The sequence below is a fragment of the Triturus cristatus genome, chromosome 6 (assembly GCF_964204655.1).
Source record: "Triturus cristatus chromosome 6, aTriCri1.1, whole genome shotgun sequence".
In the NCBI taxonomy this organism is placed as follows: Eukaryota; Metazoa; Chordata; class Amphibia; order Caudata; family Salamandridae; genus Triturus; species Triturus cristatus.
In genome coordinates, this window is record NC_140589.1 from 1,725,923,294 (window position 1) to 1,725,948,445 (window position 25,152).

At 39.0% G+C, this 25,152-nt stretch overlaps 1 protein-coding gene across 4 annotated transcripts in view; it reads left to right on the forward strand.

Moving 5' to 3' along the window:
- The window catches only part of MARK1 (microtubule affinity regulating kinase 1), a 491,137-nt gene extending 467,777 nt beyond the window's left edge, over positions 1–23,360 (forward strand). For 2 of the 4 annotated variants that reach the window (XM_085612955.1, XM_085612954.1), the window contains exons 16-18: positions 12,231–12,482; positions 17,471–17,515; positions 20,896–23,360. In XM_085612955.1, coding sequence (XP_085469081.1) covers positions 12,231–12,482; positions 17,471–17,515; positions 20,896–21,250 — 652 coding nt within the window. In that variant the 3' untranslated portion in view covers positions 21,251–23,360. The remainder of the gene's footprint in view (positions 1–12,230; positions 12,483–17,470; positions 17,516–20,895) is intronic. The other 2 variants (XM_085612957.1, XM_085612956.1) reach the window with 1 other exon arrangement.
- Positions 23,361–25,152: the final 1,792 nt, after the last annotated feature.

Here is a 25,152-nt window from a genome sequence, read left to right on the forward strand (position 1 = left end):
TAACAGGGTCCCATACACAGAGGCCCAAAGGCCTATTTCTATTAATTGAAGGCATGACCAGAGGGAGGTTTGCTTCGATACTCTAAGGAATGATTATGGCAAGCAGGGTAGGTAGACGTCAGCTGAGTCTAATCACAGGACCCCCGCGGAAATGCCCCCTACACTTAAGAATAACTTGACAATGATTTCTTGAACGTTGCGGGGCTGGGTAGCTAGCTTGTTCAAGTGGACTGGGGGGAATTCATAGAAACAACTGATATAATTATGTTTCAAGAAACCACACAGCCCTCCTGTTTATGTAGGCAGGGTTTTCCAACCTTTCTTGTCCTACATTCTTCCACAAAAGTGGATGAACTCTTACATTTTTTTTATAGATCAGCTCCCCTCCAACCCTGGTGAACCTTGATTCACCCGATTTTATGGTGTCCCCCACATCCTGCAAGACTCCTTTTACATTAGACACTGTTAAAGATGGTTTAGCTTTCTAAGCGACCGAAGTGACTGCGGCCATTACATCTCAGAAGGCAGGAAAGCCACCCGGGCTAGATTGAATTCCGGTGGACCTCTCTATATGTCGGAACCAGTAATTTGGGCACCCTACCTTACACAAATTTGTAATGCCGTTTTAGCAGGTGGCAAGATTCCAACCTCATGGAATGGGCCAGAGCTTTTGCCCATACACAATAATGGTCTTAATTCTGATCCTGCCAACCCAATGAGCCTTATTGATTCTTCCCCAAAAATATTTTGCAAGCTTTTATTAGACCAGCCCCTTACCAGGGTAAAAGAAACTAACGCTTTTTACACAGATGCAGGCTAGGTTTTGCCACATAATTAGTACAGTTGGCCAGGTTTTTACGTTTCAAGTTAATGGGGTGGAAAGAAGTAGACATAAAAAGGGGTAGCCTTTATGCTGCTTTTTTCTACCTCAGGGCGGTATTCAACATTGTTCCTAGGGATAATTTATGACATATGCTAGAAGACGTAGGGCTTCCCTGCCCTCTCCTTGATTTATTTGCCAGGCTTCTCTTTGACAGTTTTGCTCAAGTTATATGGGGTACAAACCCTTTAACATTGCAAAAGGAGTCAGGCTAGGATGCATCTGTGGTAATGTGTATTCTCTAAGCCTTTGGCTTAGAATGTAATGAGCTCATGGAGCAAGAGATCAGTGTTCTTTCTCCAACATTCCTTGTGGAGTCAGTTGCTCCAGAGCCCCTTCTTACTTGGATGTACTTTCTTAATAAACCTCCTTTCTTAAGCATACCTTAGTAAGAGTCATCACTACAAATTTGACGACGTCCGGGATCATCTTGGATGAACTCCTATCAACCAAGTATCGAATTTTACAAAGAAGGGACCAGAGAGCAAGCCAGTGATGTTTTTAATCCTCTTGGCAGGAACTTCTTACCAGTAAGTCAACGATCGAGGTGAGAGAACTGTTCAACTTTAATTTTCTTCGCGTCATTTCAAACTAACTTTATTCAAAACTACACTAAGTGTTGTACCACTCCAACGTTCATCTTACTGTCTAACAACTCCTTTTGTGACTATCAGCAAGCAATTTACAGCGAGCGCACTTCATTTTGTACTATTAACGCATTGATAGAGCGCACACCACAGCTATTAACACTTTGAGCGAACTGCGAAAGATATTTTCATTTACTCTCGCATCGCAAACATAGTTTCAAGCAGCCGTGATTAAAAATGAGGCAGAATCTTCCTCTTTCCTAACGGCAACGCGCAGGGCATTGAAGCACTACAGAACCTCTGCTTCTTCCAACCTGAACGTGTTACGGAACTAACAAATAAATAAATCTTTGCCACTTCTATTCAATATCATCGGCAGCTCGCGTCTTCGTTCTACTTTGCACTTGCTAATGGTGTAAGCGCTTCAACTCCTCGCTTACGTTTTCATTCTAACTTACAGGTTACATGTATTAGCGCTCAAAATCTTCATGTTTCCAAGAAAAGAAAGAATGAGAAACGTTTCTTACCGTCTACAGTCTTCTCTACCTTCCGTGTTCTCTCTATGATTAAGGTCATAGAGACTAGGCAGCGCCTCCATCTCGGCTCATCTCGTAATTGCAACCTTCTCATTTTGTCCTTCTGTGATATGCACACAAATACTTCACCAAGTGGAATTCACTTTTATTTTCAAGGTTGTGCATGTTTCTTCTCCTTCTGTGATGTGCACACAATCAATCTACATTATTATTCAGTGATTTGCACGCTTTTCGTCATTTCTGTACATCTGGTAACCAGTAATCTCCATATTTTTTGTATATTTGGTCTTTATTTCAGCGATTTGCACGCTTACTATCAAGTGCAAGTCAATTATCTTTCTTTTTTTTTTCTTCTACAGCGATTTGCACGCTTTATTTTTTTTTCTTTCTCTTCTCTTTGACTGCTGTGATCAAACAACATTCCAAACATTATGGCACCTGTACCTTTCATGCAAGACCCTGGTGATCCACCACTAGAGTGGAAATTGTGGATTCGCTCTTTCAAGGCTTATCTTGTGGCAATTGACGCTAATAAGTTCAAACCTGACAGAAAGATAGGTTTAATGTACTATCATCTTGGTGTTGAGGGACAAAACATCTTTGATCATCTATCTGATTATGATGGTTCAGACGAAGAAATTGATGAGTTTGATGCAGCAATTGCTCAACTTGATAAATATTTAGCAAAATCAAAAAATCTAGTTGTTCATAGATTTAAGTTTTTTACTAGAGTACAAATATCCTCGGAGAGTATTGACACTTATGTTACTGCGTTGAAAGTGTTGGCCTCCACGTGTGAATTTGAAGAATTCACTTCTCAGTTGATTAGAGATCAGCTTGTTGTCAGATGCAGTTCCAAAAAAATTCAAGAACGGTTACTCACTTGTAAAAATCCTTCTCTTGATAAAGCCATTGACATAGCCAAAGTATTGAGGGATCTTGTCAAGATGTAAAGTTTCTTGAAGAGTCTCTCAATAAAACTAGTGTCTCAGGAGCTGTTGTTAACAAACCTACTCCTTCTGTTGACCAAAAAAAGAGCACAACCCCAGCTAAACCCGTTGTTCAAAGTTTTCCGCAAAGAAAAATAATCTGTTTCAGGTGTGGTTCACCAAACCATGTCTCTTCCTTTAGATATTGTCCAGCACATGGTCAACAATGTAAAAAATGTAACAGAATGGGTCATTTTTCAAAGGTATGTAGGGGTGGTAGATTCAACAATCCTATTCGTTCATTAATAACCTAAGATTGTGAAGTTGAAAAGGACAACTCTGATACCAATAAAGAATTACTCTTGGGTGTCAGATGTGTAAAAGAACTTAATTCTTCCTCAGTTACAGATCCAGAAATTGAAGTTTGGATTGACGGAATCCCTATCAGACTCCTAGTAGACACGGGTGCTCGTATCACGATCATAGATCATCAAAAATATACGTTCTCTTGGAGTAAAAATTCTCTGCTTCCTCCAGATGTGACTACTGTGGCATTTGAAGGCAGCAAAGTAGACCTGCTTGGTTATTTTTCAACTAATATCAAATTTCTAGATTCTTACATCAACGGGAAAGTTTATGTTGCTCGTAAAGGCATTAATGTTCTAGGCTTGATTCACCAAGCTGAACTTAATTTAGTCATAAGGCCTGGTTCTTGTAATCCTGTCACTATTGAAAAAGTCAAAACTTCTAGTACCAGTGCTTCTATCAATATGTCACAAGACAATAAGACGCATTTTGCCTCAGAATTTGATTGGGAAAAGAAATTTAACAAAGTTTTTCAAGGCAGACTAGGCAAAATTTCAGATTTTGTCTTTTCTATAAAAGTTAAACAACAAGTTACTCCAGTTAAACATAAATTACGAAACATACCCTTAAGTATCAGAAAAGAACTATCTGATATGCTTTCAGATTTATGTAAACAAGGCATCCTCGAGAAAGTGGAAGGAACCCTTTGGTTGTCTCCCATAGTTCTCGCGAGAAAAAAAAACTGGTGAACTCAGGATGTGTGTTGACTTAAGAAGTGTCAACGAGGCGATTTGGGTTGATAATTTTCCTCTAGCAAGGATAGAGGATCTCATCACCAAGATTGGTCATTCTTGTTGGTTCACGAAGCTAGATCTTAGGTCAGCTTATCACTAAGTTGTCTTAGACAAATCTTCTCGCCTTCTAATTGCTTTTGTCACTCCAGAAGGAACTTTTCAGTTTTGTGGAATGCCTTTTGGCATTGCATCTGCGGCAGCAGTCTTTCAGAGATTGATGTCAAGCATGTTTCATCACATATCCCAAGTAGCAGTATTTCAAGACGATATCTTGGTGTTTACAGAAAGTGAACCAGAACATAATGTTGTCGTGAATAATGTTTTGAGGATACTAGAATCTAGAGGAGCCACGTTAAGGAAAGACAAATTTATTTTTAAAACAAAAGAAATAGAATATTTGGGTCATGTGTTTTCAGCTGAAGGTGTAAAGCCCAAACCTTGCCTTGTAAAAAGTATTTTGGATGCTCCAGCTCCAAAAAACAAAGATCTATTACTTTCTTTTTTGGGACTTTGTGAATTCTATGCAAAGTTCTTAAAAAACTTTGCCAATCTAACTGAATGTTTCTGACCTCTCCTAAAGAAAAATGCGGAATTTACTTGGTCAGATTCTTGTCATCAAACCTTCAAAGTCATCAAAGAGAGAATTGTTAATGCCCCTGCCCTTCAATCCTTTTCTGAGAAAAGAGCTACTGTCATCACAGTTGATGCGTGTGAATACGGTTTAGGGGCTGTTCTCACACAGACTGAAAATGGACATGAGTTCACTATTGGCTTTGCTTCCCGTACTTTAAGACCTCCTGAATGTAAATACTCTGTAATTGAAAAAAAGTAACTAGCCTGTGTGTGGAGTGGAGTGAAATTCAAAGCATATGTGTGGGGCAGACATTTCACTTTGAAAACTGATCATTGTGCTTTAGTGAACATTTTATCTGGAAAGAGAATCAAACGAACAACAGCTAGAATCTCTAGACTTGCAGCCAAATTGTTAGAATTTTCATTTCCAGTGGAATATATACCCGGGGGAAAAAACTCTTGTGCAGATTGTCTTTCTCGACTTCCCATTGATGAATCAGACAATCATGATTGGGAGGCCGAAATTGAAGAATGCTTCATTGCTTATATAGGGGATGCAAGTTTTTCAGAAAATGACTGGATTACTGCCATTCAATCAGATTGCATTTTAAACGAAGCCATTACATTGGTATAATCCGGTTGGCCTAATCCCAATTAAAGAATGACTTGCAACCCTTTTGGAAAATCGCAAATGAGTTATCTTTAGAAGGTAACCTACTAGTTTGTGGAGAAAAACTAGTTGTACCTTTTTCTTTTCGTCAACAAGTAATACATTTGCCACATAGTGGTCACTTAGGCACTACCTTGTCTAAGAGAAAAGTCAGAGAAAGATTCTGGTGGCCCCGTATGAACTCAGAAATTGAAGATTGTGTTTCAAATTGCATTAAATGTAAGTCAAGTGATTAAGTGTTGATAACTGAACATCAAGTTGAGTCAGTAAATCTCCGTCCTAAGAAAGCTTGGCAACGCATTGGTGTTGACTTTTTAGGCCCGTATAAAATTATACCCTACAATTTAAGATACTTCATTGTATTGGTAGATCATCTCTCTAGATGGGTTGAAGTTGAACCTGTGTCGGAACCCACCACCAAAAAAGTACTTGAATGTTTTCAGAAAGTTTTTTCTAGAGAGGGTCTTCCAGAGGAATTACTCACTGATAATGGGGTTCAATTTGTATCTTCTGAAATGTCTTCTTTTCTAGAAAATTGTAAGATTAAACACTTAAGAACACCACTATATCATCCCCAGAGCAATGGAAAAGTTGAACGCTTCAACAAAGTATTAGTTGAGTGCATTTAAGCTTCAATTAAGAGTAACATGAATGTTGCTCAATCAATTCAAGAACTGGTTTGGTCACATCGTACCACACCGCACTCAGTCACTGGCAAATCCCCATTTGAACTTATGAGGGGTAGAGAAGCTGTCACTGAGTTGTGCCCATTTTGGGTATTAAAAGTGTTGCCTAAACCAGGGGATGTCAATAGCTGGTGCAAATATGCTGAATCTAACTCCAATATATTCAATTAAAAAAAAATTACAAATAAAAATTCTGTTCCTACGAAACCCTGCAGATTAAAAATAGGAGACTGGGTTTGTGTCAAAAATCCTATCATGGTTGGGAAAGGTTTTTCAAAATTTAAGGATCCTGTTCAAGTTTGTGAAATAAGGAAGAACTCTGTCAAACTTTCTGAGGGAAACTGGTGGGGCATTACTCGTGTAGCTTTAATTCCCCGCAATTTTTCAGTTCCGAAGAAAGTTGTAAATTATCCTACAAACAGTTCTGTTCTACGTAGAAGTGATCGTGTTCACTTGAGACCCAAAAGATTTGATGATTTTGTTTCTCATTAAAGTTTTAAAGGAGGGGGGGTGATGGTTGGTGTATTCTAACTTGAATCAATTTACTGTCCTTCACTCTGTTACTTAATTTCTTCTTTTCTAAGAGGAAGTTTTATTGCATGTATTGTTATTTTAGAAATGTATGTATTTAGGAATATTTTAGAGTTTAATTTCTCTTTTACTGTTTCTTCTTTTTCTTTTCATCTTTTAAAAAAAAAGGGAGATGTGTGGTAATGTGTATTCACTAAGCCTTTGGCTTAGAATGTAATGAGCTCATGGAGCAAGAGATCAGAGTTCTTTTTCCAACATTCCTTGTGGAGTCAGTTGCTCCAGAGCCCCTTCTTACATGGATGTACTTTCTTAATAAACCTCCTTTCTTAAGCATACCGTAGTAAGACTCATCACTACAGCATCCTTGCTCCCACATTGTTCCTGACGTTTATAAATGGCTGCATCGACTACCTCTTGGGTTGTGATAATGACTCACCAGTTATAGGGGAAACAAAAATACTCGCACTATTATTCACAGATGACATGTTACTGGTATCAAAACCCCACTAGGGCCTAGCGACCCTTTGAAGATAATCTGCTTAGATCATGGACTGGTAATTAATGCAAGTAAGTGAAAATAAAATGAGAGGGTCCCCCACGACCCAAAGGGACAAGGCTCTGCATAACACTGTCATGTCACACATGTTTCCCTTTGGAACCACGATTCCCCACACCAGTTCTACCAGCTGTTCATTCATGTATTCAAAGGTAAAGTCTCATGCACCATGCATTCATAACCCCAATGCTGAGCAAGTCAATTGCCACAAAACATTCCAAAGATTTTTCTTAGGGGTTTAAAGCAAATATTTTCACAATATCTTACAAATAATGTTTCAAAAAGACCTTTTAGAAAAAATACATCACATGAAGGAGTCATTTAAAAACTCTTTTTGTTCAAATGTATAACAGCACATAACACTCAAAATCAAACAAATTAATGACATTGAAAAAGAGAGAGAACACACAAGACAATTACATCTGTCTTAAAATTTGCTAATTTGTGCAAATTAACAACGCCACATGATTCGTAAAATCCTCTTCTAATGTGCCCATCTGTTCCTCAAATTTAGCACAACATGGGCATCGACGCGTTTCGATGGTTTAGTGCATTTTGTGACCACCTTCTTCAAGACAACAGAATTTTTCTCTCAATCTCAAGAATACCTATGGTTAAAAATCCAGCTGAAAGCAATATTCTTTCATATTGAGTTGATCTGGCTGATGTCCATATCCAACAACATTAATTATCTGGTCTCTAGATTGAAATACAGCAAGATCCAACAGGACACCCTCCAGACCGATCACTTCAATTCAGGTAGAGTCGCCCTCCTTATCGGCTATAGAGATCAGGGTGAAATGTATCTGAACTTAAAAAAGCTTTCTAGGCACTCGTTCCTCCGAATTTCGATTTTAGACAAGATGTGCAGATGTTCACATGCGGCACAATACCAAGGAGGCATTAGGAGGCATGAGAAGACTACAGCATCCTTCAGTGGTTAAATGAGGAAGGCCTACCAACCTGTAGCCTTCATTAGTAGGAGGTTGGGTCCCTGGGAGCAGGTGGAGTGCTATTGAGAGGGAGGCCTTTGCTGTGGTCTGGGCACTGAAGAAGGAGGAGGAGGGGGTGTGGACATGGCTTAAACCTGTCAGCCTTTCGCCCATTTGTTTTGCCTTATTCCTCCCATTTTTGCAAATCTTGTTTGTTAGCCTTAGGAATCTACACACCTTACCACTGCTAAAGTGCTTGTGATCTCTCCTTCAAACATGGTGAAATTGATTTACACCCAGTTGCATAGTAGGAATAAATTATCCCTGGTACCTACACATACATAAAGTGCAGGAATCTGCTCACAATCAGGCCACAACTCAGGATGAAAACATAGCTACACCCCATGTAATAGACACATAAGGGAAGTATAATCCAAACTAAAAAGAACTTTTTATTACTAAGTTATTTATTAAAAATATATTGTCATATCACAAACATCACTTTAAAAATGTTCCACACGTCTCAAATTAGTAGATAAAAAAAAAATCTAATACACTGGAAACAACAATACATCATATAACATTGAGAGAGAGAGAAAAGGAAGTAGATAATGTACTTTGTCATTCAAGTATACATATCTGTTGGAACAATTTTGTAACTAGGTCCTGATGTAGCGTTTTATTCAAGTATCTATGGATCCAGTCACTTCCACGGATTATGTGAAAGATGCGTCAACACGTTTTGATGGTTTTACTGATAGTATTCCATCTTTATCAAGAGAAATAGTATAGATCTTATCAGTATTTATTTTGTAATTGCTCCCGACCTGAGTCCTTATTAACAACTGTAGGCTCATAGAATATCGACAGCCTCCTGAGTGAGACTCAAATCAACCCCGACTCCTGATCATACGGATCTCTTTTGAAAAAATCTTCTTGAATCTCATTCCTTGAGCACTCTAATCAGGGATTATTGCCGGTAAGAGGAGTACTATTCTTGGCTCCGTGTTATCGAATTGTAAGGTTTTATAAAGGCAGAGCCGACACGAGGGCCTCGCATATTATTGCGGCTTCCTCTATCTAATGACGATGGTGATGTCGTTCGTATAGCGAGCACCAAAAAACAAATGACGAGACTTGTAATAAATGAAAGGAATACAATCTAATACAGAGGGGTAAATCCGACCTGCAATAATCCCTGATTAGAGATTTTCTTTTTCTACTAATTTGAGCGTATGGAACATTTTGGATTATTTTTAACATGATATTTGTGATATGACAATATATTTTTAATGAATAACTTTGTGATAAAAAGTTCTATTTAGTTTGGATTATACTTCCCTTATGTGTTCATTACATGGGCTGTAGCAATGTTTTTATCCTTAGTTGTGGCCTGATTGTGAGCAGATTCCTGCTCTTTATGTAAGTGTAGGTACCAGGGATAATTTATTCCTACTTGGTGGTAGTACCCTATTCCCTTGGTGTGGTACAAGGGGTCCCTCTCTCTATTTTTAGACTTACACCCAATTGCCACATTTAATGTACTTGTAAGTCCCTGGTAAAGTGGTAATACCTGTACCCAGGGCCTGTACATGAAATGCTACTCGTGGGCCTGTAGCACTTCTTGTGCCACCTGCTTAAGTAGCCTATTTAAATATGCTCCAGACCTGCCATTACAACCTGTGTGTGCAGTTTAAACTGCCATTCCAAGCTGGCACAAAACATTCCCTTTTAATACATATGGCACCCCATGGGTAGGCTCTTAATAGCTCTGCAGACGGGTGGATTATTTGTTTATTGTATTATTGGTTGTGGGGAATTTATCCGCGCCGGTCTTTAAAACTGTTCTTTTGACCCTCTACCTACGGTGTTGTTTTGTTTAGGCTCTAAATAGCCCATAGGGCAGGTTGCAGTGTAATTAAAAAGTTGGACTTGTACTTTTAACCTTTACATGTCCTGGCAGTGAAAAACTTTTACATTCGGTTTTCACTACTGCCAGGCCTATCTCTCCTATAGGATAATATTGGGTTACCTTATTATATTTAATGAGTGATAACTTTCATTTGGGAGTAGGTATGAATGTCCAGTTTGGTGTCTAAAGAATCGTCATTTACAACCCTCTTTAATGGTAAAGTTGGATTTTAAGTCACTATTCTGAAAATGCCACTTTAAGCAAGTTGGCATATCTTTGTCCCAACCATTTGGTGCCTGCATCCTGGTCGCCTGACTGTGTAGTTGGCAGCAGTGTATTGCTTCCAGACAGTGAGACAAATGGGAACTAGATGTTGGCAGGATGGGCCATCTCTGACATGATAGAGGGGAGGAGCTGTCACCGACCACACTTACACATCATAAAGGCTCTGCCCAGCACACACGCAAAGGGTTTTGACACTAGTCTTTTGCGTCCATCAAGCTGGGGCCAGGGCAGGGAGGCAGGAAATTCAAAGCACCTCTGGGGTTGAAAGCCTGTTGGAAGTTCTCTTTTAAGTCAAAGAGAGCACCAGGTATGAATAATGGACCTTCAGACCCAACACTTCAGTACTCCTCTGGGCCTGTGGAAGACTCAGAAGGACTTCTGTGCTGCTCTGCAAGAAGGACTACTACTTTGTTGCCTTGCAGCCAGAGTGAAAAGGACTTGACCTGCATCTTGAACCCAGGACCACCAGAGTGACTCCAATGGCTAATTGGCTGGCCTCCTGATCAGAGCCTCAGGGACAGAAAAGGCTACAACCACTTTGAACCCTACACCTGGACTTTGTCTGCTGTGACCCCTAGCCCACAAGTTGTGCCACCCCAGTCCCGGACAGTTTGAAAAGGGCCTAAAGGTGCTTTGTGAGCCAAGCTGTTATCCTGTGAGCATCTCCGATGCAGCATGCTGCATCTCCGATGCAGGACCTCACAACGCAGCCCTAATCTTCCTCAGAGCCGCCGCCGTGTGAAGTATCCTGTACACAGGCCTTCGTATCACAAGCCCCTGGTTGGCGGCATGTTTGACAATGAATCAGGACACCGCATCACAGCCCAGCAACATTGTCAGAAAATCCGCTGTCCAACACATCCTCGACGCAGGATCTTGCAACGCTCCACAACCAGGCAGTTAGGTACTTTGCTTAGTGGGCCTAACATGGTTCATGGATCCGGTCTGCACTTGTGCAGTGTTTTCTGTCTGGTGTGACCAGATAACCACAGTTGGCGCTTTGTGCTTTTAGGCACTATTTTCACTTAAATCTTTAAAATTGCATATCTCCTGGTTTACTGACTGGATTTTTGTCCTTTTGCACTTAAGTTATTCAATTTTGCTCTTTCTAAATTGGTGTGGGATTTTTCATGTGTTGTGTTTTCAGTTTATTACAAATCCTGACTTTTGTTGTTCTTTTGAAATCAAATAATTGATTACATTTTACTCTATTTTCCAAAAGTGATGTGGGATTTTTGTGTGTTTTATTTTCAAGTTATTAATGTTTGAAGTGGTGCATACATGCTTCACACATTGCCTCTAAGTTAAGCCTGACTGCTTTTGTGCCAAGCTAACAGAGGGTTGAGCACAAGTTAACTTAGAGTTTGTTTGTGTTTCATCCTGACAAGAATTGTGGTTGCTGCTTGAGTAGGGGTTCATCCCCCTCAACCAGTAACCCAATTACCTACATCCATTGAAGGCACTCACCTGCCTGAAAGTATGCAGCTTTACCCTATTTATGAACACTCCAGGAACTATGGCGCTGACACCGCATGAGTGATACAAACAGAGATCCATGAAGCAAGAGAGCTTTTTTTTTTTTATTAAACGGTATGACTGTTTTTGTTGTAACACTATTTGATGATTCAAACTATGCGCTGTTAGACACGGTTTCAGTGTTGTATAATCTTACATATTTATGCTTGCTTTCTATCCACCAAATTTACTTTCTTTAGCTTTGTTGTTGATTGAAAATGTAACCAGACAAGAGAAAAAACTTTCCATTAAGAAAACAATTACTTTTCTGTCATCCAATAAGGCTCTGAATCAAACCCATTCCTTGTTAGTATAGTTTGTCGCTTTTTGCCTTTGATTTTATGTCTGATGAACTCCTGCTTATTTAAATTGAAGATAGGAAAATTAAAAAAGGTCTCTAGTGAATTGTTCGACATAAAAGGTACAGGAAGAGAGTCCAGGGATTTTATGAAACCAGACCAGCTTTATGTTTTTGGCATTTTTATTTGTAGTTTATCATTTTGGCTATGAAGTAATGTTATCTTTATTTATTCATCAGCTCCACCCAGAGAGTCCCTGCTGCTTCCCCCTCAGCACATAGTATTAGCACTACAACTCCAGACCGAACCCGGTTTCCTCGTGGAAGCTCAAGTCGAAGCACTTTTCATGGAGAACAACTACGAGACCGGCGTACAGCCACGTACAATGGACCTCCAGCATCACCATCACACGAGACTGCTGCATTTTCTCATACCAGGAGGGGAACATCCACTGGTTTAATCAGCAAAATAACATCCAAATTTGTCCGCAGGTATGTCCCAGCAAAACATTTCTATAGGTTGCATGCTAATGCTAGGCGCCTATAAGCATTCATTCCGCCGACATTATCCGTTTGTAGCAATAGTAATAATTAAATAAGTCCTCTGGAAAAGGTTTGGAGGATTTCTTGATCTTGAGTTGTTCAGCCGTGACCATGAAGTAGTACTTAATTATACCTGTCCTTATCTTACATGGCACTTCTTTCAAAAAATTGACATATGTTTTTTAATAAGATTAAAGATAGTGATATTTGGTGTAAATTATGGTTGAGTATAGTTTAAAAATATTAAGTGGTGTAACAAGTTCAAAACAAAAATTCTGCATGTTTAGGACATTGTATTCAAAGGTTTGTAGCTCGTATGTGCCACTTTAGAAAATCTGAGACACAAAGCGGGACCTTGAAAGCACTATAGAATGCTTCAAGGATTAGGACAGCATGGCTTAGTAGAAGCAATCTATGTTGTGTATTTAATGTGAGTAGTCGGATTTCATCTGTGGTCCTCTGCAATGCCCCTTATGGAGAACAGTCAGCCCATTGGTAGCAAATACATCAGCAGAGATGCTAATGGGACTTCTGTCTAAGGAATAACAACAAAAAAGAATTTAAATACACTTTTTTTGCATTCTCTAGCAGACCTATATTTGCTGTAGGTAATCATACGTTTCCAACCATATAATCAATTTACCTTCTATTTGGAGATCTGAGGAACAAAAGTGATCACAGTGGACTGTTGCTTTCTTAATATTCACTTGTGCCTTGGGTGAACGTACCCAATGCCATACCATTAGGTCCTTTTTTCTTCTTTACTAAATTACTAATTTCTTAATGTTAATATCTAGTTATCCCTCGTACGTAAGCTGCACTGTAGCCATTTCTATTTTTGTTTTTTTGTAAAGTGCAGAAACGCTAAGAGAGAGAGCAAGAGGACTTCTTTAGGTAAATCCAGTCAGGTGAAACCAATAAAGATCATCCAGTCGCTACGCAGTTGTTCTAGCAAAGGATTCCATAATTTTGGTTCCTGGTAGTAGGCAGCTCTTTCACTAAGTCTAAATGATTTAATCTCTGAATACCTGCTGGTAGACAAATTTTGGTTGAATCAAGATTTTTAACTTAATGTAGTTCTCCACTGGTTATGAATAGAGGCCTGGTCTTGTTGGAAATAGACAATCTCGAGACCAAGACACACAATGACACTGTTTGCCAGCTCTTGCTGTCTTGAGGTTGACAGTATATTTGGAAATGGTAAAGTTATGTGTTACAGCAGTCAGGCTTAAAGTCAAATGCATTGATCTAAATAAATATAGGAAAGAAACAGGAATCTTTTCATTTGACTGAAGGACACTAGTAAGTAACTGTCATTATTTCAGGAAATCAAGTTAGTTAGTTGGGAGTCAAGTGTTGACTCCACTTATTTTCATGGTAACAGATAATTGATGATATATTCCTGTGTATGGTGGTCATACGTTTTCCTGCTTGTATCTACTCCGTCATATCCAGACGCAGAAAAGCTGGGTCATAGAGGTCCGCAGATCTCCAGACACATTCTGTGTGAGACCCTCCCCCCCCCTCTCCTTCCAAAGTCCTCTGTCAGATGACATGCTCCCCACGCCAAAATGAAAGGGTGCCTTGTTCATCTGGGGCCAACCTCGCCATCCATCCTTGGCTGAGAACAGATTTTGGGACCGAAATGTCCCGGCATGTTTCCTAGCAGATTTGAAAAACTCCATCAAGGCTTCCTTTTCTAGATCTCCTAGCTAAAGCACAACAAAGTAAAGGGAACATGTGTTTGAGCTTATTAGGGCGCAAGGCTGTAAATACTGTCTCCCTCACTTCAGGTAATAAACACCAGACAGATGCTTGATTTCAAACACTATGCTCACAATCTTTACACCACTTACTTCCCTCAAATACTCCTCACACTCTAGCCCATTATGTCACCCAAAGATTTGCAACATTCTCCACTTTCCCATCCTCGTCGCCAGTGTAATAACGAAGCATCAATCAGGTAGCCAGGTAACGTAGAACAGGTCTTATATTTATTAGGCAGGTTACAGGATCAAATACGATGGTAAGATCTCATGTAAAGCCTCTGTTAAGTCCATATATAAGAGCCCATTAGATCTCTTGTAGAGCCCCAGGTAAAAGCCCACCAGGAGCAGCCTCCCTGCTGCTCAGCCCATCTCTTCCAACTGCCAACTCCACCAGTCCCTCACACCCAACATTCTAAGTGACATCACACATGGCTGAGCAGCAAGGGACAGAATAGTAATAAGGAAGATGCACACAACACAACAGGTTATAACACACACACAAGTCACTAGTCATAGTTCATTCTTGTAAGTGCTCACTCAGTAGTTCCCCATGCTACTGACATAGAGTATACAATCATTTCACAAAACATTGACTTGCTTTCCATCTCAGAGGTTCGCTCACCCCGCTTTCCTTTACAACTTGGATGTTCTTGTGATCGAAGATTGAATTGTTCAGTTCATCAGTCAAATCCATAAACCCAAAAAAGGATGCACTCATTCAAAAATTCTTATTTCTATGGAAACTCGTAGAACTCTCCAAACTCAGCTCCATGAAGCTTCTCACCTAGTACTTTTATGTCTCTGCCTTATCTTCAAACACAATTACAGACTACCAAGTAATAGCATTTGTTTCATCCGAGAAATTACTGACAACATCTCCAACACACCCATTAATCAGAGCAGTATTATCTACCCCGTGATTGCTATCTACATTTGAACACATGGCTATCAAAATGAAAATCTTGCCATGTGAATCATTAGACCTGCTCAGCACTTTGGGAAACAGCACATAGCGTAGACAGTACTCTGAATCTCCTGATCTCATTCATGCCACTTTTACAATCTTCCTGGATGCCAAGCACAGTCAACCCAGACTTGCCAGATAATTGCTCCTTTAAGAACTTCCCTTCGACACTCACAAAAAGATTTATCTTTGTTGTCGCTGTTTTTTTGCAATAATTACTTTCCATTGGTAGTAATGAATAAGACCAAGTGCATCTAAATTATCAACAGTAATATAATAGTGTGATAACACTAGCAGAGTTTACATCTGTGAAAATTATGTAAAAATGCTCCAGTGTATTGGTTCTGATCTTGGCTTCCTTATGCTATGAGACCATGCTAAACCCAGAACCATCGGCAGCCAGCCACACTGTTTTCACCAAGATATTCCATAGAATTTGTCTTATCTTCGATGTCTGAATTAATGAATATACCTCATGAGATCCTACTCATTGTTCGTATATTCTCATATTTCCCCCCTTGCATGTCACAGTGCTTTTGAACCTGTATGGCCTCATCAGCCATTTATTATCTTCTCTTCACTTGGTCTACTGCAGCATTTTAACCTTAACAAGGTGCATCGATCCTTCCTTTTCACCTGTTATCTCCATTTTGACTATGCTCTTTTGGTTAGAAATAGAACTAAGTTGTAGTTTCACTGCTGTAGTTTGACAGTGATATAATAGCTGTCTATTTCTATGGCTTTGCTTTCTCTTTTTTTTGATGATTGGATAAGTTAATGCCATAAGGACTTTGTGTTTAAGTGGGATGCACTAACTGAATTATGAATTCTTTCAGTTAGCACCCAGTGGAAAGAAGTGGGGCCTATTCTAGGTCGTTATATCTATCATCATCAATGTGTCCATCATTCTCTAACCCGATACTCAATCTTACTGTAACCAAAGCTGTTTTCATTAATCCTTAGGTCTCATTGGTCACATTGGCAAGGAGCCAATTGCAGTTAAATAACAGATTTTGTGAATCTACAAGGAAGTTAATCATTTTTCTAATGTCACTGCTCATTTCACCTATCCAGAGCTCCCCTCTAAATACTTTTTTCAAATACTTGTTGGTTCAGTTTTAAGAAGCTGAGAAATGGGACTATGGTGAGCGAACAGCTTTGTCTCTTCCTAGGGCTAAGATAGCAGCAAGGGCGATCCTGAATAATTGACACGTAACCTCTTAACATATTTCCAGAATTTTCGTTGGGCTCTGGGGAACTATTTAAAATGATGTACAGAGAAGATCATTATCCATAAGGAATTTTACAACATTTCAGCTGCTTGACCAATAATTATAATCCCTTATTATCACGTGGGGCTGTAAATGCTGTAGTTTTCATTAAATAACTAGGTTACAAGTCACGGGGGAGTTCATGACCTTAAAGATGTAAACATATGCAAAAGGTAATGGTGGCTAATTAAATTGTCTAATTCTGAGTTTGTGAAGAATTGGATTAATTTGTCCTGCCCCCATAATCTACTTCTGATCCCATATCTTTTTTGATTTTTTAGGTTTATAAAAAGATTAAATGTACATGGATTCTAAAGGCACTGTAATCTTGAAACTGGTAGTAGCACAATAATGTATTGCGGGATCATTCAGTAACTATTTACATGTTTTTTTTATCCTTAGTTATAATTAAAAATGTTGGATTTGTTGCAGAACATACCTGGCTAGCATAAATATATACTCATTAAGCAGACAATGACTCACACTTGAGTGTATAGTTAATGAAATTGTGATGATGTATTGTGAATTGAATGTAGACACTGTGGCATTGTTTTTCCTGCTTTATGTTATAAACTATTGGACGTTTTTTCTCAAGCTCTCATTGTAGCATGTTCAAAGGTAAATTTGAGTTTTGCTGTCTTGCCCCTGGGGAAAAAAACTACAACTATAATATGGTTAAGAACCAAATTATGACAAAACTTACCCCTCTTTTTAGAACAATGCAAGTTATGTTCACAAAGAAAAAAAAATGTGAAAAGCCAAACTCTCATTCATCTGTGAAGGATGCTAAAATTGTCTTGAGCCACTTTGCAAGGATGAAAGATAACAGATTATCAAACGGAGAGTTGTTTTACCGCCCATTGTAAATGTAGGTTATCTTGCCTCTTATTTTAAACTTCTATAATTGAATCTAATCCTTCACTTTATTTTGAGGGATCCAAGTGAAGGCGAAGCCAGTGGCCGAGCTGACACCTCAAGGTGAGGAGCCACTCTTAATACTTCGCTGCTAGGCATCTTTGTTTGAATCAATATCCATTTTACTGTTGTGATCTTTGTTAGCCGTAGCAATAACCGTGTAAGCCAATATTCCGTAACGTATTATGATGTTCTGCGCTCTTGAAATGTATTCAGCTTTCATTTCAGATTTATATATTGAATCAAGGTTGTGACAAAAAGGGACTAGCTCAACTCCTATTAGCTAGTTAAAGGCCAAGGTTTTAAAAAAATGTCTCTATCCAAACCCTCTTCTGCAAATGAATGGTGGTGTGGGAGGTTACTGAAGCTCATTTTACACACAAAAAGCTGAAGTAATTTGAAATTTGTCCGATCCTGTTCCAGGAACCTGCTCCTAAAAATTAGTCAGTTATCCCACATCTCATGCTCGTGTTTTGCCATAAATGCCAATGGATGCAAACACTATCTCTTTTGTCTGGAACCTGCCTATTTCTGGGTGGACTTCTTTCTAGATGGGACCTTTTACCACCGATTCCTGAGTGCTTGCTTGTACAACAGTTCACCGGTTTCAATGCTCACAGGTTTCAGTAGCTTACTACTTCTGGTTTTGTGTTTGGTACCAAACCATCCCATTCACCGTACACTGTGCAGTATTCTTTCTAGTCTAGTTCTAGTATAGCTCATAGGAGTTGATTATGCCACTCAAGGGACAGATTTGTCATCTATCCCCCTGTCCCACATGTACCAGGAGTTGTAGGACTATGTTGCACTAAAGGTAAGTAAACTCTTTTCTTATCAGTGTCATTGATGAAATCTAAGTCCATGTGTACATCGCTATTCAGTTTACCCTTCCAGGCATGACCCTGAGCATTCTTTTAGGGGTAACACATGAGCCTTCTGTCATGTCATGAGTCTTCATAGCCTAACAATAGGCTTGTGCCTAGCTAATGCCACGCCGAGTTGAAACTACCAAACACTTAAGGCATTGGTCCACCAAGGCCCATCTGAATCATCTGTGTTATAGGTTCTGGTATTAATTACAATGGAGCACATGGTAATTCACTTCATTACAGTGCTCCAAAGACCATCTACTTTATCTGATGGCAGCAGCAACACAAAATATTGAGTTCTTTTAAAGATTAATCTAAAAAATAAGAAAAGAGCACCTCCTGTCCATTTTGTGGCCGTGTTTACCCTTGGTTCACACTCCCATCCATCATTACAGCAGTATATCAGCTTGGGGGTACCAGATCCTTTTTGTACCTAAATCTGTTGCCTCTGGCCAGCAGTATCTTGTTGTGTGCCTCGTTTTTAGACTTTGTCTATCAGACAGCTTTTATCTATCTGTAGGCCAAAGTGACTTGTGGACCATACCAAAACGTACAATGGGCTTAGAGCCTGTCCATTTCCTACATTGGTTGTCTTAGTCTCATTTGCTTGCTTTTTATTTATCTGCTTACATTCCGCACCTTCTGTTTGTTCCCCTCCTAAAGCATTGCTTCTTTACATCCTTTTGATTGGCTAACTTGTATCCTTCCACTACTCTTTCAGGGAACTTTTTTTCTTTTCTATTAAGCTTTCCATTAAAGTGTATGTGTTTCCTTGCTCTCTCTCATATAGTACTGCTCACTCCCCCATCTGCCTCACTCAGAAACGTGGCCAGGTGCTTCCCCTTTACTCACCCTTTACTCCCTCCTCTGTTGCTTTCCTACTCCTCACAGTAATAGTACGTTTTTCTGGGAGGTTCCAGCATCTCCCATTTGCTGCCTGGACAATTTGCATTGCATAAAGCTCTTTTGTGCGTCTCTGTTACTCCCTCCCGCCCACTTCCCGATTACCCCTAAATTAGCTTCCTCACCTCTTGCAGACATTTATTTATGTGTTCGTTTATTTTGTGGAGGGCTTGGCTGCTCGCAGGTGCTCCCTGTACAGAAAGCACTTTTGTGCAAATGCAGTTTTTTTTCTTTTATCAACCACTCTAAGTAGCATCCACCATCTTGGATACATTATTCCATGGTCACACGCATGCCTGGTGAGGCATGCACGATCAGGTCTGTTAGTGTTAGCTATATGAAAAAAGTTTGGGATTGAGAAACAAGGTTTAGCAGTTCAGAAAATCTCATCTCTTTGGCACGTGTTCAACAGTGTTATTAGTCTGGCTATGCAGCCTGCATAAAGTGATTTGAAGTTTGCAGTTCTGGTTAACAAAAAAAGCTTTATGAAAAACACCATTGTCTTCAGAGAATCCAAAGATTGAATAGCTGAGGGTTCTGAGCTACCGTCCAGATGTGAGTCCTCCATAGCAGTGATGAGTCTCATTGCCTGTAAAGCATCTTGGGCATTCACAGTTCCACTGCAGCCAAATTTTGACTTATTATTCCAGTGCTCTCATTCTGGCACTCTTTTCGTAATAAAAAGCTGTGCTGAAGCATCAAATGGGTACTGTAACTTGGTAGGGCCTTTACAGTCACTGTATATGCATTCAGTAGTGGTTTTTGGTATACCTGCCAAGAACATCGCTGTAGTTGTGTTTGCAAGCTGTCGTTTGTGTTTCTAATTTTTGGTTTGTTTTTATTGCCTCTTGCCCAAAAAAGACGTCTTCTACAATGCCATAACATGTATGCCTGTGTTCCTTCACTCTGTTGGCAAGCCCAACATAAGTGTGACTCGCAGTACCAGATTTAAAGACTCCCATCGTGTACAGGCTGTTTCTACCTGTTATAATATTAAAATTGGTAAATGTTAAGTTGCATTAGATGAGAAATGTCCCTATGGACATGATACCCAGACATTTCAAACCTTCTGAATTACATTTCATGTCCTACTTTATAAACTGATCTTTATCACAAGTGCTGATTCTTGCCACAACTTCTATCTTTTCCCAATTTATCTTGTATGCTGATTTTGAACTGAACATACTGTTCAGCTGAAATAGAAGATCACATGTTCTGAACTAAAACGCCTACAGTGTAGTTAGAATATAGAAATGATCCTTTTTTTGTACATGCAAGAACCTTTACATATTTGTACAGTGATTGTCACAGAGTCAGTAGAGATTAAATTAGTATGGATGGTGCTAACATTACTACAGCTTTCCCAAGGTACACTTCTAAAATGTCACATGACCATATATAATGTACAAAATTCATGCATTAAATAGGGTCCTTAATAATAATAATTGAGCAGAATACAATTTAACTTGACCACCATCATAAAGCTGCCAGTATACAAAATTATGCAAAATTGCCATTTATTGTTAGATTCCAGTTGTTACAGTGTAGAGTATACACAATTTTATAAATACAGTATTATGGTTTCTAAATTTACAGTACATTATATAGTATCTTTTTTAACTAATATTACTTTTTGGATGTGTTTTTCCATCTTCTTTTTACTTTCTGCAGAAGCACGTCTGGGGAAACAAAGGAGAGAGAAAAAGAAGATGTAAAGGATTCAAAACCCCGTTCTTTAAGGTTCACTTGGAGTATGAAGACCACGAGTTCCATGGATCCAAATGACATGATGAAAGAGATACGAAAAGTATTAGATGCTAACAACTGCGATTATGAACAAAAAGAGAGGTTTTTATTGTTCTGTGTTCACGGTGATGCACGGCAGGATAGCCTTGTGCAATGGGAGATGGAAGTTTGCAAACTTCCACGGCTCTCACTTAATGGGGTACGCTTCAAGCGAATATCTGGAACTTCCATTGCATTTAAGAACATTGCATCTAAGATTGCGAATGAGCTTAAGCTGTAAAAGAAACTTATGGGATCAGGGAATATTCATACACGTTTGACACTACCATGTTGGAATGTACTGGTAACGCCTAATGTGATTGGCTTGTGAATCTCCCCACCCCTGTAGAAATTACCCTTATTGCAATAAGGTTATACATAGTTATGAACTGTACAATGAAAGTCATTATGACCTATATTAAATGACTGTAGTTAAAAAGAAATGTTATGTTCACATGTACAGCTAAGTATATAGAGAGCAATTTGTTCACAGTTTATGTTCATAGAGTTGTATTATAAAAAGAAAAGTTTTCGCTTAAAAAAATACAGGTCTTGTATAGTTGTGTTTAGATTAATGTACAGATATGTATGTTCAATGCTTTGTTTCAGATGTACGTTCTTCCCGATTATTATTTGCATTTTTGAATGTTATTTTTCTTACCTCCATCATGCTTATATTTTTTTAGATTGTGTCCAGTCTGAAAATGCGCAAATATTGGAGTTGTCACAGCTGTAGCATGATCATGTTTTAGTTATTTAAAATCATTTATGAATCAGAGACTGGTCTACAGGCCGGCCATAGTTGTACACAAGGCTGTCTTTCGGTTGTAGCCTTGATAATAGACCGCATATGGTTGAAAATGCAACGATGTTTACAGTGTTGGCACTTGTAGTTAAAAAAACAATAACTAAATTAAAATAATACCTTTTTGAGCCTTGGTTCTCTTGAGCAAGGTGCTGGAGAAACTCAATCATAGGTTATAATGTTTCCCTGCATTATTAACAGTTTTTTCTGATGACATTGACAGATGTAGCAGTAGAATTGGCAACCGCCTTTGAAAAAAGGAAGTATCATGTCTGTTCGAAAATGATGTGAAATACTCATTACGTTTGTTGCTTTTAAAACCATTGCAAATTCCATTGTGGAAATGTGTATTGGGACACTTTGCTAGCACAAGCTAATGAAAGTGAAGTATTAATCAATTAGAGCAGTTGATAAGACACCTCAGGAATTAACTATCTGTTGGAATGTTTTGGCCCTGCTCCCATCCTGTGCCCCTCCCTAAACTGCACATGCCGTGGTATACAATACTTTGCGGTTAGGCATACATTGTTCATAACAGTAGAAGATTGTTGAGCCATGCTTAAGTGGTTGTACAGTTTGTTCCCATGTAATCTGTTTGTGATTAATATTTTACCGGATTCCTTATATTTATTCCACATCATTATGCTTGTAATGTGCAGCTTTGTAATAAGGCATTTGCCTACATTTAAAAAAAAGGGTTTTCCTTCATAAATTAGTGATATAAACTTATGTAAAACCACTAGTACTGGTACATTTTAATATTTGTTATTTTGTACTGAATTGACCATAGAGGTTGATTGTGCAATGCTATTTAATGTTGTAATTAATGTATTCAGCATATGGATCCACCATCTGACCTAATTTGGAAGAATAAGAAGTTTAAAAACAAAACGAGAAGAAAAAGCTGTCCAATGAAATTCAGGAAAATGAAGCAAAAGCTGTGATGATAAACTTTGTGAAGCTAATCAGACTCGGAAGGCTGTAGATGTTCCCGATGCTCCGCCGTCTGATTACTTTTTGACGGATTCAAACTTCACACGCTGTACTGTACTGTGATGTAGCTTTCTGCTGTAATGGTTCTGTTCTGAGATGGACGTGTATTGTTGCCTTAGAAGAAGGGTGATGGAGAGGATGACCTGTAGCCCCTTTATGCCTAGTGTTCATTTAATTACATTTTTGATGCAAGTCATATTAATTCACTCTTACTGGTGCACTCTATTAAAACCTACTTGAACAATTCTGATAATAAAAAACACTTGTTATTTGCCCCTTCATCAGACAGGAAATGTCTGTTTCAACTGGAGTGCTTACTTAGCAATATATGTATTTTTATGTATGCTCATGTGACTTGTTTGATTTGGTTCACAAATGGTATTGATCCTACTATCAAGTTTTCCTAAAATTGTCCTTGGTGCATTCCCTCTGGTACTGACTCGATACCCATTTTTATACATTTCACCTGAGGCTGAGTCCTTTGGTACTGTAAAATTGGATTGAACTATCATACTCCAATGAAATTGAAATAAAACATCAGGAGAATGGAGCATGATTACGTTTTCGGTTATATTTTTGATTTGTAAAACTATTTGTCTTACTGTTGGCAGAAATGCTTGTGAAAGGTATAAGGCCGTTTGCCACAGCGACAGAAGCGGTAGAGCCAAGGCAGAAAAATAGCATTGGGCTCCTTACAAATACCACCAAAAATCCTACCATCATAGCCTTGTAAGATGTGCTAATGAGAAACAGTTTTGCAACTACTTTGTCTTATCCGACAACCATACTCACTTTGTCTCCCACCTTCGTCTCTTGTTAATCCTACTCTTTTTTTGCCACCTATCACTTACCGAAATCATTCATCTACATCTTCCTGTCCCACACTACCAATTACACCTCCACTTCTTATTCAACTAATTCCTGATGTGTTAAGTTCATCTCCCACGCACTATCCAAGTTGCCTGTCTTCTCTCTGAATAACTCTGTGCCAGCTCAACATTTTGATTCTACTCTTGCTTGCAAATCTTCCATTGCAATTGTGACCTATACCTCCCTCCGGCACTTGTGTACCCCAATCATGTATCTTCTGTCACAAACTATAAAACCTCCTCCGCCCAACATCTCTTGTTAATGTCTCCCAACTACTCCATTCCTCTACTTCTCCCTACAGCCTCTTTCCTCTCTTCTTCTTTATTCACGCTGCCTTAGTCTACAAAATTAACCTTAGACTAATCACAATGACTGTACTCCCTGCATCTCTCTGTAGCCACCTCAAATGAAATCTTTGCATCACAACATGACCATCCCTTCTTTTACTGCTCTTGAACCTTTACATTTTTCAACTGTATTCTACACATTCCTCTTCGAGCTAGCCGTCTCCTCTCTTGTATGCTTCAGGACATCAGAGCAGTGAACTGTCTGCACATCTGTGAACGTATATCAGATTCCTTTTGTGACCTGCTGTTCATCACAATTTGGCTATGTAATGATGCAACATATCTGTTCCATGAAACAACAACCCAAGGTTCTGAAATGCTCAGATTTCACCTAAGAAGACTGATAAAAGTAAATTCACGGCTTATAAAATCTTCCTTCTAACCAATTCTGTCCAAGTATATATGGCCCAAGCATGAGTATCTCACCTCAGTCTGTGTTTTTTTTACCTACAGCTTTCACATCCTCATTTCTCCTGACTGACAAACAGATCTTCACCACACTATCTGGCATTTGCTGATACCTTCCTGGACTTTGTTGCAAAGATCACATCCATGCATCTCACTTTCTGCATATTTGGAGACTAAAACCTGGTCTGATGCTCCTGAACGACATCAATTTAAATTCATCCTCTAACTTGAAGTCACTAGATCTCTGTGCATACAACCATGAATACACTTTTGATATTTGTCCATTTCACGATAATCTGAGTGACTGAAAACTGCAGTAATGGTGAATTGTCTTAATGCATTCCTGTCAGGAGGAGGTTGAAACAAGGGTGTTATGACCCCTATGTTCTTCTCATTACATATAAATGATGTAATTGACCATCTTAATGGTTGCATCAACGATTCTCCCAAGCTAGATGGGCTAACGTTCCAGCATTATTGTTAGCCGATGATACCATTTTAATCTCCAGGACTCCTAAGGCCCTGGAAAACGTATTAGCCTCCTTTCAATCGTATTGTACACTTAAGAGCTTGGAAAGAAACACCGCAAAGTCAAAGATAATGTTCTTTGATCCACATAATCGTTATAAGGGAAAAATCAGACTGAGAGAGAAGGTGCTAGATAGAGTTGCTAGTTCTGAGTACCTGGGAATTAAGCTTGATGACACTTTGTTAGCGGCT